A 12624-nucleotide genomic window follows, 5' to 3' on the forward strand; every position below is an offset into this window, starting at 1 on the left:
GGTCTTTCCTCAGGAGTTTTATTTCCTCAGCAGCTGCTTCTTCCAGGCCTAGGTTCATGCTGACATTGAGCCTGGGTGGCAACATGGGCCTCTCCTCCAGGCTGGGCAACATCAGATGCCTGGACTGAGTTCCTACAGCTCTTCCCTTCCCCAACCCCACCCTGGAGGGAGTGTGGCTATTTTTATTCCCAGTTGAAGTCACTGTGGCGTCCCCTGCCTCAGCCTTCACCTGGGCCAACCAGGCTATTCTGTGGTGGGTTCCAGAGCAGAGTCAAGTAATGAAGTCCAAACCGGAATGACCTGTAAGGCGGACCATCTGGAAGAGACCTGGGCCAGGCAGAGGCTGCTGCCTCTTCTGTCCAACCCCAGGCCCTCAGTTGAGGCCAGGCCACTAAGTGGAAGATATACTGTCATCCAACAGGAAGATGATGGTGTTCTGTAGCTCCTGGGCCTGCTTGGGCAGAGGCACGTCAGCATTAGGCTCCCTAGCCAGCTCCCATCCGCCCCTGCCCACACCACTCCTGAGCAGTGGGCACTGCTCACAGTGCAGTGGGTCCCACTGCACACCAGAGCTGGTTGGAGGCACTCATCCTCCTTCCAAAGGGTGACTGAAGCCCTGGCCACTCACCTGTGGCAGCTCCAACCAGATGGTCTGAGGGCTGTCGGCCAAGCCATAGTTGAGTTCCAGACCAGGGGGCCCTTCCTCCTCCAGGGGACTCAGCAGGCGGAGCCGCTGCAGGTCCTTCAGGGCTATGGAGCAGCACAGTTTCTGGGGATTATAGAGATGGCAAAGCTTGGCTCTTCTGGGGTGGGGCTTCAATCCATAGTGGCAGAGGAATGGCCCTTGAATCCTGGGCCAGCACCAGGGCAGGAGCTTTGCCCACCTGGGAGCTGGGGTCCATGAGGATGAGGTGCCTGCGGTTGAGCCCCAGGAGGGCAGGTCCTGGGAGGACTAGCTTGCTCACTCGAAGCACTATGTACACAGTGTAGCCAAAGAGGGGCAGCTGACTTGTGGCCTCTGTGAGTGGAGAGGGCCAGGGCAAGGGTTCTGACTTCAGGGGCCAGGAGCCTGCCCTGCTTTGTTCCCTGGGGCAGGTAAGGGCAGGCAGACCCCTCTAGCCTCCACCCCATGACCTCCTTGCATCAGACCTACCAATGAAGCTGATCTGTGCTTCCTGGGGGCTGTGTCCTTGTAGCTGCCTGAGCTCCTGACCCATCAATCTCTCTATAGTTGCCATATTCACCTGCCATTGTAGAGGCTTTGGTATATAAGCCAGTAGGTCCTGCCTAGGGTACAGAGCTGAGGTCAGTCAATCCCACCACCAATGACCATCTGGTGTAGGGCTGGGCATATGGTGCCAGGTAATAGTGCCTACTATGGGTAAGACAAGAGATCATGCACATGAATGAGGTGAGGGCCTCACCCTGGAGAAGCTTGGGGTGGGGTAAAGAGGTCAGATATCCACTGCCTTGGCTGTTCAGGCCACTCTGAGTAGGGCCAGGAAGGGTTAGTGGAGTGACCGTCGCCTTGGAAGAGGGAGGGGGCTAGGGTCTGGAGGAGAAGCTCAGGCTGGTGCTGAGGTGGGTGGGGACACAACAGGTGTGGGGGCCAAGCTCACACACCCTGAGGGGGGGCTCTTGCTGGCCCTCCCAAGGTGCTGAAGGGCAGCCAGCCGGGCAAGTTGGTGTTCTGCCTGGGCGCTGGCCATCAGCTTCCCCTGTAGGTAGTCCCGCAGCACCTGGTGGGAGCAAGGCCATGAGGGGGGGCAGCCTAAAGCCCCCAGGAGCTCAAACCCTTTCTGCCAGCAGCCCCTTCTAGCTGCCATAGATCCAGATCCTCGTGGAGAAGGGCCCTAGATGTTGCCCAGGAAGACTCCGCCCCCAAGCTGTTGCAGCACTGGATAGCAGCCCCAGGGGCGGGGACTGACCTGGCCATAGTGGGTGCTGATGTAGGTGGGATGATTGAAATGCAGTGGGGTCTCCCAGCCCAGCCGCCGGCTGTGCAGGCTCACATCCTGGTGCACCATCACTCCGTTGAGGTACTCGTGGGGCCACAGGGGACGAACCAGCTCACCTACATGGGGAGCACAGGTCAGAATTGCCTACAGCCCACCCTGCCACCCCAGCACAGAAGCTACCTCCTGTGAGCAGAATGGCCCCCAGGTGAGGCTTCCTCCCCAGACCCAGCCTGGCTGCTCTTCCCTTTTCTCCCTGGACTCACCTTCCCCTTTGATGAGAAAGAGGGCAAATTCTTCCACCTCCTGGGGGTCCCTGATGCCCATCTGCCCACACAGCTCCTCCAGCACTTCTCCTGCCACCTGTGCACGGTGATGGGACTGTGATGATGGGGGAAGGAGGCTGGGAGCCCAGAGCTGAGGCCCAGGGCCTCTTCCCTTGGCCCCCCTGCTCACCGTGAACATGTGGCCATTTGTCCTATAATTCACACCGCCAGGCAGGTGGACCACAACAAGGCGGACTGCATGCCCTTTCTTGTGGAAACAGAATGTAGGCTGAGTAACCAGCAGTCCCATACTGCCCCCTAACCCAGGGAAGCCACAGAAGGCATCCACCCACTCCCAGTACCAAGAAAGCCTTCATTTCAGCCATGGGGGGCAGCTGTTGACGCCCCCCATACTTGACTGTTCGCTGGAGGTGCTCCTGGCTGGTCCGGGCAAGCACTGCAGAGGGGCCATGGTGAAGGAGGTCACGTGTGTCCAAACCCCTCCCCAGCCAGTGGGTTCCCAGCCTCCAAAGCCCCTTCCCCTTCCATTCCCACCAGCACCTTGGCTGGGGCCTGAGTCCTGCAGGAACTTTGTCACATAGGGCATGAGCGTGGTGGATGGGGGGAAGAAGCCCGAGAGGAGACTGAGGAAGCTCCAGCCCCGAGCACAGTGCTCCCTGTGGGACAGAAAGCCTGGGCTGCAGGTGGCTGGACTACAGTGCCATACTGCCCCCCCTGAGGTCCCCACCCCTGTGCCCACTCACGGCTGGGGGTGTCCTGTGACCTGCTTGATGACCTGGCAGTACATCTCATCCCTGAGGTCCTCCTTGCTGCACAGCTGTGGAGACAAGAATGGCAAGTAGGCAGGCCCACAGGGTGAGGGATGCATGGGGTCTAAAGTCAGGAAGAGATTCTGCTATGGTCCCAGGCAGGGGCCCAATCAAGGTGACCTCCCAGTGGTCACCTCTCTGTCTCAGCAGCTGGAAGCATATGAACAACTGTGTGTGTGTGTGTGTGTGTGTGTGTGTGTTGCTGGGGATGGAACCCAGAGCCTCCTGAGGTACCATATCCTAACCCTGGTCACCTTCTTTAAATTGCTTTCTTTACCTGCTTCTCTGGTCTGTTGGTCATCTTTGCTGGATCCACCTGTCTCCCTGGCCTCCACCACTGTGATGCCCTGAGCCTCTCTCTGCACCCTCCCTGATGGTCTCAGGTGCCTGCCTCTATCTAGACTATATGCCCCCTTGAATCCCAGACCCCTTTAATCTGAAGTCTGAGTTTCAGACCTCACATGTCCAAAACGGACCCTCCAGAAACCCAGACCTGCTCTTCACCAGAGACAGTCCCTGCTCTATCCCCTTGCACCCACTGCAAGCTGGGGCAAGGGGTGTGGGCTCTGAATCTTCCCCTTGTCCCTCTGCTGCTGCCTCTGATCCTGACCTAGCACCCTCTCATCTGGGATCACTGCAGTAACTTCTTTTTGCCCTTAAACCCCACAATCTCAAGCAGTAGCAGGATGGGAAATGTAAGCCAAGTCTCTCTTCAAAACCCTTCAGTGATTCCTGTCAGTACACCATCAAAGTCCCTGCTGTGACCTGGACCCATGTACCCTGCCTGTCCCCACCCCCTCCCTCTTCTCATCAGAGTCCAGCTATGCTGCTCTGTCGGTGCTGAGGTGCACAGCCTTGTCACAACTGTTGCGCCCTGCTCTTCCTTCTGCCTCGATGTCCTGTCTCTGTGTACACATGGCTCACTCCTCCAGATCTCTGTCACAGAGTCTTCTCCCTACAGCAGCACTGCCCCTACCCAGCCCCAGCCCCAGCCCCAGTCCCAGTCTTGCCTGTTGGGTTCACAGCCATGCTCCCAGCAGATACATTTGACTGATTAAAAGGAACAGTAACCAAGGGGAGGGGATCCTGTTGAGGCGCAGGCAGAACAGAAAGAGGCCCTCAGGGCTCAAGGTGTCTGCCCAGCCTCTAGCACACACAGCTCTTCCATACCTTCAGCAGGTCATAGAGCAGGTCCATCTCCTCCTTGCCCCATGGCTTAGACTTGTCCCCCATAAATTGCATCAGAGCTGCAGGCAGGATGAGGAGCGAGGTGAGCTGGGTTGGGGCCTGGCCTGGCTCATGCCGTCTCTGCATGGGCCTTCACCTGCCATCTGATGCCTCACTCTCCAAATGCCCATGTGCCGGGCAGGGCAGCTTTACCAGGGAGGAAATGGGCTCAAGGAAATCACATGGGTGCCCAAGGCCACACACAGCACAAGCTGTCAGCTGGACCCATCCACTGCCTTCCAGCCCCGAACTCCAAAAAACCCACAACCTGTGGGTGAGAACACAAGTGGGGGAGGACCCTGGGGCACAGGAACCACCAGCAAGCATGTCTGACTTGGCAAACTGGGGAGGAGCCAGGTAGAGCTTAGGGAGGAAGGGGGACCAGGTGTGTAGGCCCAAGGCACTGTCGACATGGGGACCCAGGATGCCCACACCACTCACCCTGGAAGCCCGCCACAGCCTGCTTGCTCATGTCCTCATCACTAAGTCTGATGAGAGATTCCTGGATGGGAGACTGGCAGAAGAGGCTCAGCTGTGGGTCTTGGACCAATGTTGGTCAAAAGACAGAGACACTGGCCGGATTCCTCCCCACCTGGCCCCTTACCTTGGTGTACTGCACCAGGCTGGTTATGACTTTCCCCTGGGCACTGCCACCTCTCTGGTCCAGCCTATGCAGACACAAGAAAGGACAGCCCTGCTTGCTTGGCTCACCTGCCCTTGTTCTAGGCTATGGAGAGGGTGGGCACGCACCAGCCAGGTGGCTGTGGGCTGGGGGTTTGGGTTGGGAAGGCTGGGGACAGGCACAGGGGTTGGCCCAGGGCACTCACAAAGTGGAAGGCTTCCGGAAGTAGTGCAGGGCAAATTCTTGCATGGTGTAGTTGCGGGAGTCATTGGACAGAGAGGCATGGGCCATGGAGGAGGGCAGGCTGGTGGCCTCTGAATCATCACTGTGTGCCTGTCTCCAGGGGCGAGCAGGGCGCTGGGAGCACAGGAAACCTGGTGCCACCTGAGTGCCCACTAACCTGTCCCCAAGGCCCTACCCAGCCCCAGCCCCAGCCCCAGTCCCAGTCTTGCCAGACCCGAGAGGAGTAACACCAGAAGCCAAGAAAGTCAAGACTGTTTATTGAGAATCCTTGATAGCTGTGTTGAAATAAGCACCATGTGGGCGCCAGAGGGTTAGGTCCAGCCCCTGCTACGGGAGGTTTACAGACTTGCTGGTTCGGAAACAAGGAAAGAAGGCAAGAGAAGGCAGAGGGGGGACAGCAATGCACCAAGCACTGACCACCAGGCCACTGGAGGGCACAGGAGGCAGGCAGCCGCTGGGGCAATCACACTCTCCTTCCTTGACTCTAGAGAGCTCTTGCCTCTGCCTCTCCTGTCTTTCTCACCTCCGAGGCCCTGTCCCACTGAGTGGGACCTGGCTCTCCCAGCTGAGGCTGACTTTTGCGCCGCCAGCCGTTCCTCTGCTCAGGGGAGGGAAGGTAGGGAGCGGCAGCCGGCTGCACCATGTCAGCAGGAAAGAGTCCAGATCGGCCCCCGGCAGAGCCAAACTGCCAGCCTAGAAGGCATGCCCAAGACAGTGGTTCACCCAGCTGGCCGCGCCAGCTTAAGCAGGCTTCGCCAGTAGGATGCCCTCCTTGGGGAATACCTGGCTCTAGGTCCGCCACTGGCAATAGTTTGATGAGGTCCCCACGGTGGAAGCTTAGGAGGCTGTGATCATCAGTGATGTAACTTCGCAGGGCGATGACATAGCCGGAGTCCTGTGGGCAGGTGGGTGAGCGAGCCAGAAGCAGCAAGCCTGCCCACCCCGCCTTCTCCCCAGTTGACCTCTCCCTCCACCCAGCACCCTGAAGTTCCAGGGATCCAGCCTAAACCCCCAGTCCCAGTCCAGGGAAGCCAGAGAGGCTGAGATACAAGATGCAGGCTGCCCTCTGACCCAGCACCCGGCCTGCACTTACCTTCCTGAGTTCACTCAGGAACTGATCCACTAAGGCCTTGATGGCCCTGGCCCGGGCTGTGTGCAGCACAAGCTGCTCGCTCTTCAGCGACAGTTCTAGGGTGGAGCTGCCCTGGCACTCCACACCCAGCACCTCAGCAAAGCTACACACAGATGGAGCATGAGCTGGGGGTCATCTTGCCACCCCACCCTCAGCCTAGGCTCCAGGCCAGCCCACCTGTATGAGCAGAGTGTCTTCAGCTGGTCCAGGTGAAAGCTGGGGCCTTGGGTCACCTTGAGCAGTTTCAGCCCTCGGTGAGAAACACCTAGTAGCTGCACGTCGCTGCCACTCTCGCCCTGCCAGGAAGGTGGGTAGGTCAGGGACAGGCTCCTGGAGTCTGGCACTGCTCATTCCCTGGACCTGCACTGGGCCACTGGCACACCTCCCCCAGCACTCATCCCGCCTGTGGAGGGCCCAGACTCAGGGTGCAACCCTGGCCCTTCCCAGAGCCCCACTGACCGAGACAGGGAAGATGCGGGAAAAGTAACTGGCCCAGTTGTCCCGTGCGGCCACCACAATGCGCTTCTTGACGCTGTCTTCGACAGTGGCGAGGGAGTCCAGGCCCACCTCCAAGTCTCCTGCAGGCAGGTCCCTGATCTCAAAGGGTTCCCGTGACCACATCCTCCCTTGGGGCCAGCCCAGCCCCTGGCACTCCAGCTCCCGGATTCCAGTGTCCCTGCACCCATACCCAGCAGGTCTTTCATCTTGTGCCGCTCGTCCTGGGAGATCCGAATGCAGGACTCAGCAAAGGTGTCCCTCAGGATCTAGGAATAGAGCCAAGTGGTCACCACCACAGGTCCTGAGGCCAGAGCCCACCCCAGAGCAGCCATGGACATACAGGGAGGAAAGACTGGAGGGCCCAGTGGAGGACCAGGAGGAGTCAGGAGGGACAGAGAGCTCCCCAGCCCAGGCAGCTCCCTGCCCCTTGCCAGCAGTCACCTGCTCTCCTACCCTTCGTCTCTCTGTCCCTCCCCCACTGGTTGCCACTGTTGGGTCAGCTGAGGCGAGCTGCCCTAAAGGAACAGAATGTGGCCAGAGGGAGAAAGGAGGCTACTTTTTGGGAGCAAAAGCACAGCCCTAGGAGCATTCATAGGTGTCAACACAACAACCACCATTTATGAAGCACCTACTGTGTACCAGGACCTCATTGCTAAAACTAGGTTAATCATGTTCTTCACTCTGTAAAGGACTCTAAGAGTCAGGGCTGGGCACACGAAAAGTGCCATTGCTATTATGCCCCTCACACGGGTGTTAACCCGAGCTAGGAGCTGGGCTAAGGGCCACAGGATGCTGTCTGGCTGCAGACGTGGCAGGCTGGCAGGCGAGCCCAGCCCTCACCTGCTCACAGAGAAGCCGGAGGCAGTAGGGATGGCTGAAGTTCTCCCGAGGGTAGAACACCTGGAGGAGAAGGGGAAAGAGTAGAGATTGGGTGGGCCTGTGTCCTACCCAGCCCACCTCTGCTCTTTCAGGCACAGACTGGGAAACCAGCCCTGAAAAGGTGGGTCATGAGGAGTGCCAGGTCGGGATCCCCAGCCCAAAGAGGCCAGGCCAAGGCCCACCTCTGATGCCCACTTTGATGCCCACCTCCTTGCGTAGGAACAACTTCCAGGGGGCGCTGGCATAGGAGAAGCACACACTGCCAGAGGGCACAAGGAACTGGGTGGAGATGCCCCGGTCCCCCATGGGCTCTGACAAGACTGTCAAGGGAGGATAAGGAGCTTCAGGTGAGGGGCTGCCAGGGCCAGAAGGCCAGGGGTTCAGGGAGGGAGGACCCTTGTCCTTGCCTGCCTCCCTCAACCCCCAGCTGGATTACTCCTGAACTCAGCACTATCTCCTGCCTCCATTTCTGGCCCTAGATGTCCCTGGTGTCCCTGCACACATCAGTCATGAACACTGAATTCCCCATAGAGCTGCCAGGTCTGCATCCTGGACAACACTCTGTGTTTGACAGTCCCTCAGTGACAGGCCCAGGGTTCCTGAGCCCTGCCCGGGGAGGGAATGCGGAAGCTGGGGCTCCATGGCTCCAAAGTCCAAAAGCCCAAGCAGCTGACCTCAGCTGTGTAGAGATGACTTCAGCCATGGGGTCCCCAGAGGCTGTTGACCCAGTGAGGCCCCACTGCACAGGGGGATGGGATTCCTTACCGCGAGGCTCTGCCAAAGGGGTCCTGGGCTCCTCGGATGAAGGCAGTGGGGGTGCTGGTGGCAGTAGGGGTTCCTGGGCAGTGGGAGGGTTTAGGCCAAACAGATCCCGAAGGGGCCCCTGCTTTTCCTTGATGGAGTTGGAGGGCCCAAGCCGTGGCTGGGCCTTGGGTCGGGGAGCCACAGCTGGTGGTGGGCCCTTCCCCAGGCTGGGGGACAGAGTCTGGGGGGGACAGAGAAGGCACAAGAGCTGGGTCAGTTGGCAAGGCTAAATTCACCCCACGAGTAGATCAGACCATGCCCTGAAGAAAATAGACAGGAAACTCACTGAGGGGGGCGAGTGGGCACCATTGATCCCCAGCTTGGCCAGAGCCTCGTCTTTAGGGTCATTTTTCTTCAGGAAAGTTTTGAGGGGCCTTGTAGGAGAAGCAAAAGATCACTAAGTCTCTGGGGAAATTTCCTGAGAGAAGCAGGCCAGCCATCACTCCCTGGGCTGACCTGGTTGGCTGCACGGGCACGGGCACAGGGCTGGGGCGGCTCTGGTACATGCGGATGATGTTGCGAATTTCCTTGCTGGGTTCTGGCCGCTGCGGGGTGGGGCCCAAGCTGCGCACCATGGGCCCTTCACCCTGGGCTGGCTGTGCTGCCTCAGCTGGCTCAGCCTCAGCCTCTTTTGCGGCTTTGGCTACACCTTGTTTCAGTGGCTTCTTCACTGAGACAGGAGGAGGAGGGGAAGAAGGGGACAGCACTGACCAGAAGAAGAAAGAACATTAAACTCTGCACAGAAAAGCAGGAGCCCCAGGCCCCGTCTGTCTGCCTCACCTGTTCCTGTTTCCTCTTCTTTTTCCTCCGTCTCCTCCCCCTGGGGGATCTGGACCTTGGCTGGAGGCTTCACCATTTTCACCTTGATCTGCTGCTGTCCTGTAAATGCCCCACACGGCCTTCTTGTCATCTATGCTTGCCCAGCAGCTCTTACCGGGGCCCCCCGGCAGGCCATACTGACGGAGATCTGGGGGCACCCTCTCCTCCCCTGGCCAGTTAGAGTTCCACATGGACTGCCACCCTAAGCACCCTCACCCATCTTCTGGAAATAGTCCCGTTTCTGCTGGAAGCTCTTAGGGCGCTGGGGCCTGTCTTCAGCCTCCTCTGAGGTCTCCTCCTGGCCCAAGGGAGATGCAAACTGCAGCCCCAGCAAGCACACGTCTTGTCCACGACCTCCCCCTCTGCTCCCTTTCCCAAACCTTCACACGCACCCAGCCCATGTGTCTCAGCCCGGCATCTTTGGACCCTCCCCAGGCCTTGTATCCACCTGGCCTTCATTCCTCACCCTCAAGCAGGCCCCTCCTGCTTCTAGGTCATGCTCTGGCTTCTCTAGGGGAACAGGGGGCTTCTTGGGCTTGGGAGTGACAGCTGAGGGCGGGGCCTGGGAGGCAGCCCCAGAGGCCTGGGCTTGGCGTTGGCGCTGCTGGTTCTGCTGCTCCAGGGACAGGCTCATGGCCTGGGTGGTCATCTGTTGGGCCTTCAGGGGAGGGGTGAGAGGCCAGGTAAGAACCCTGTGTGGCCCCCACCCCACACACCCATCCTCCCCCAGGCAGCCCCATGGGCCCTGCCACTCTCACCAGGATCAGCGCCTGCTGGTTGATGAAGTTCTGCTGCTGGATTGCCAGCTGCCTCGTGTCCAGGCTGGGAAGCAGGGGCTGTGGCTGCGGCTGTGGCTGCGATGGCACTATCATGGCTACAGGGGCAGCAGGTGGCCAGAGCAGGTGAGTGCCACTTGTGCCCTCGGGACTCCTAGAAGGCCCTTTCATGCTTCAATCTCAAAGCTAGCTGCTACAAGGGACCCTGATGCCCCCTGCCTGGCCTTACCTGGCATGGTGGGGACTGTGCCCACCGCTGGCATCATGGGCATTGGTGGAGGCATCATAGCTGGCTGGTATCCAGGCATTTGCATCATCCCTGTGTACACTAAAGAACCAGGCTCCAGGTCAGTCTCTGCCTGAGCTCACACACAATCTCCCTCCAGCCCCAGGCCAAGAGAAGAGCAAGGGCATCAGCCCCCCGGGTGCTGGCTGGAATCCCTGTCCCAGCTGCCTCGGGGTCCAGGCCACCCCTGACTGTGCTACTGGGCCAGGTGGCCCTGGATGGAATTCAACCCCACACTCACCCATGGGGTAGCCCTGCTGCATGGGCCCGATGGCACCCCCTCCCTTCATGCGGCTGTTCAGAGCCCAGCCTTGTTCCAGATCCTGAAGGGACAATAGTCACAGTGTCAGAACTAGTGCCTGGGAAAAATGGAAGGAGCAGCAGAGGCCCCAGCAAGTTGAGGCACGGCCAGGATGTAGGGAACACTCACACTGAGGCCTGGGGCAAGGACAGGCTCAAAGATGTGGTCCAGGAAGCCATCCAGGCTCCCCGATGTCCGGGCCTCCCCTGTGGGGCAGGGACAGTTTGGAGCATCCGGCCAGAGTTAGGGCTGCTGGACTCCCATTCCCAGCACTCTGCCAACTCAGCGAGCCTTACCTGTGTGGCCTCTGCTGGGCAGTGCTGGGGCTGGACCTGGAGGTGGGCCTGGAGGCAGCGAGGGGGCCTGGACACCAGGGGCAGGGGGAATGTTCTCGGCTCTGCAGAAACCAGTAGGTCTAGCTAACGGGGCTGCTGAGGCAGAGAGTAGCACCCAAACTGTGGGGATGGGGTGGGGAAGGCTGGGGGCAGTGCTGGGTCTGTAGCAGTACCTATGCTGCCTCAGGGTGTGACAGGGTGACTACAGGGGTCACTAGCCAGGGGAGGGCAGACCAGGGATGGAGGGCATGGGTAGACCTACAAGCCAGTGGGGGTGATGGGGTAGCTGCGGGGACCTGCTGGGTCCCCAGGGTCCTCCATCTGGCCAATCAGGTCCAGCACAAAGTCACAGCCAGCCAAGTCCTGCCAAGCATCCCCAGAGTGTAGTGACACAGACCAGCCTCGAGGGGGCACATCCAGGCCTCTGGGTGGAAGAGCAACATGCAGTAGGGAGTTGGTCAGTGAGTCAGATGACCATCCTGCAGGGGCAGGGAGCAAGGAGAGGCAGCCCAGGCCCTTCCGGCCCTCGGCATCGGCATCGTCAGTGGGCTGCAGGGCTCCGGTCTCGCTGGGCAACGCCGGCAGCCCTCCTCGTTACCCCGCGGCTCTGCTGCCCTCATCCACAGAACTACTGAGTGAGGATTTGGACCCGGGCTCTGGCGCATCCCCTCCACTCTGCTCCCCATCTGGAATCCACGGTCTGACCCACTCACTTACCTTAACCCAGCCCCCTCCCTGACCCTGGGGAGTAGCCTCAGTCCCTGAGCCCTAGGAGGTGTGTGGCACGAGGGAGGGAGAACAAGGATGGGGACAAGCGTTAGCTCTGGTCCCAATGGCCCCCAGCCTGATCCTCATACCTGCTCTGTAGGATCCACCCGGCAAATTGCTCCCCTGTGGTCCAGGACTCCACCTCGGCCGAATAGCACTCCTCTGCAGGGGAGGAGGTGGGACAAGGGTGAGGGACAGCAGGGTCCACCCTGGCAGCCAGGGGCTACTGTCCAGGGAGGAATCCAAAAGCAGAGGAGGGGGGAGATCAGAGTGACATGGGGCGGGGGGCAGCAGGAAGACCAGAGCAGGAAGGGAGCCGAGAGGGTAGAGGGCGGGGAGGCCTGGCAGGAGGGGGCCATCACCATTGAAGGTGAAGACATCCAGCGCCATGCGGCCCCTCCGCCATCCTGCCTTCCACTCAAGCTGGGTGGGCGCGTGGGCCCGTGCAGCCCCAGGGGCCAGCGGTGTCTGCTCCAGGGCTCCCAGCAGCTTGTGTTGGCATACTGCCGCCATGCCCTGGGGGGCCTGGTCCGAAACGAATCTGCAGGGACAGTACCGGGTTGCAGTAGAGGAGAGGCGTGTGGACCCTGACCCCCAGGTCCCCTGCTGCCGATCCCATTACTTGAGCAGTGGCTTCTGCAGGGCGGGCATTGGGGGGAAGGCGCTGAGCAGGACAGCCATGAGGGCCCAGCCGCGCTGGCTCGGTTGCTCGTCAGGGTTCTGCCAGAGCTGGGACACGAGCTGGCTGAAGAGCTCGTTCCGCAGCCCTGGCCGGCGCTGCCCCTGCCTCACCAGGTAGGTACCCATGGTCTGCTCCTGCCAGGACTGCAGGGACCCGTCTCCCAGGAACCGCAGCATCTGCCACACAATGCCAGGCCAGAGC

At 60.1% G+C, this 12624-nt stretch overlaps 1 protein-coding gene across 1 annotated transcript in view; it reads right to left on the reverse strand.

The window, feature by feature from the left end:
* Window positions 1-2: 2 nt before the first annotated feature.
* Myo15b (myosin XVB) overlaps window positions 3-12624 on the reverse strand; it is a 31488-nt gene continuing 18866 nt past the window's right edge. The window contains exons 28-65 of the mRNA XM_048796714.1: window positions 12364-12599; window positions 12104-12282; window positions 11831-11903; window positions 11236-11397; window positions 10935-11035; window positions 10768-10844; window positions 10579-10660; window positions 10281-10379; window positions 10034-10149; window positions 9742-9933; window positions 9492-9573; window positions 9237-9335; window positions 8913-9162; window positions 8743-8830; window positions 8418-8637; window positions 7860-7972; window positions 7614-7673; window positions 6964-7039; window positions 6735-6853; window positions 6453-6571; window positions 6237-6378; window positions 5927-6038; window positions 5667-5836; window positions 5106-5257; window positions 4883-4946; window positions 4720-4792; window positions 4222-4298; window positions 2986-3059; window positions 2783-2898; window positions 2584-2678; window positions 2412-2489; window positions 2222-2318; window positions 1929-2074; window positions 1624-1739; window positions 1154-1287; window positions 885-1018; window positions 629-769; window positions 3-451 (exon numbers count right to left, since the gene is read on the reverse strand). Of these exons, the coding sequence (XP_048652671.1) occupies window positions 392-451; window positions 629-769; window positions 885-1018; window positions 1154-1287; window positions 1624-1739; window positions 1929-2074; window positions 2222-2318; window positions 2412-2489; window positions 2584-2678; window positions 2783-2898; window positions 2986-3059; window positions 4222-4298; window positions 4720-4792; window positions 4883-4946; window positions 5106-5257; window positions 5667-5836; window positions 5927-6038; window positions 6237-6378; window positions 6453-6571; window positions 6735-6853; window positions 6964-7039; window positions 7614-7673; window positions 7860-7972; window positions 8418-8637; window positions 8743-8830; window positions 8913-9162; window positions 9237-9335; window positions 9492-9573; window positions 9742-9933; window positions 10034-10149; window positions 10281-10379; window positions 10579-10660; window positions 10768-10844; window positions 10935-11035; window positions 11236-11397; window positions 11831-11903; window positions 12104-12282; window positions 12364-12599 (4524 nt within the window). The 3' untranslated portion in view covers window positions 3-391. The remainder of the gene's footprint in view (window positions 452-628; window positions 770-884; window positions 1019-1153; window positions 1288-1623; window positions 1740-1928; window positions 2075-2221; window positions 2319-2411; window positions 2490-2583; window positions 2679-2782; window positions 2899-2985; window positions 3060-4221; window positions 4299-4719; window positions 4793-4882; window positions 4947-5105; window positions 5258-5666; window positions 5837-5926; window positions 6039-6236; window positions 6379-6452; window positions 6572-6734; window positions 6854-6963; window positions 7040-7613; window positions 7674-7859; window positions 7973-8417; window positions 8638-8742; window positions 8831-8912; window positions 9163-9236; window positions 9336-9491; window positions 9574-9741; window positions 9934-10033; window positions 10150-10280; window positions 10380-10578; window positions 10661-10767; window positions 10845-10934; window positions 11036-11235; window positions 11398-11830; window positions 11904-12103; window positions 12283-12363; window positions 12600-12624) is intronic.

The sequence above is a fragment of the Marmota marmota genome, unplaced genomic scaffold (genome assembly GCF_001458135.2).
Source record: "Marmota marmota marmota unplaced genomic scaffold, marMar, whole genome shotgun sequence".
NCBI lineage: Eukaryota > Metazoa > Chordata > Mammalia > Rodentia > Sciuridae > Marmota > Marmota marmota.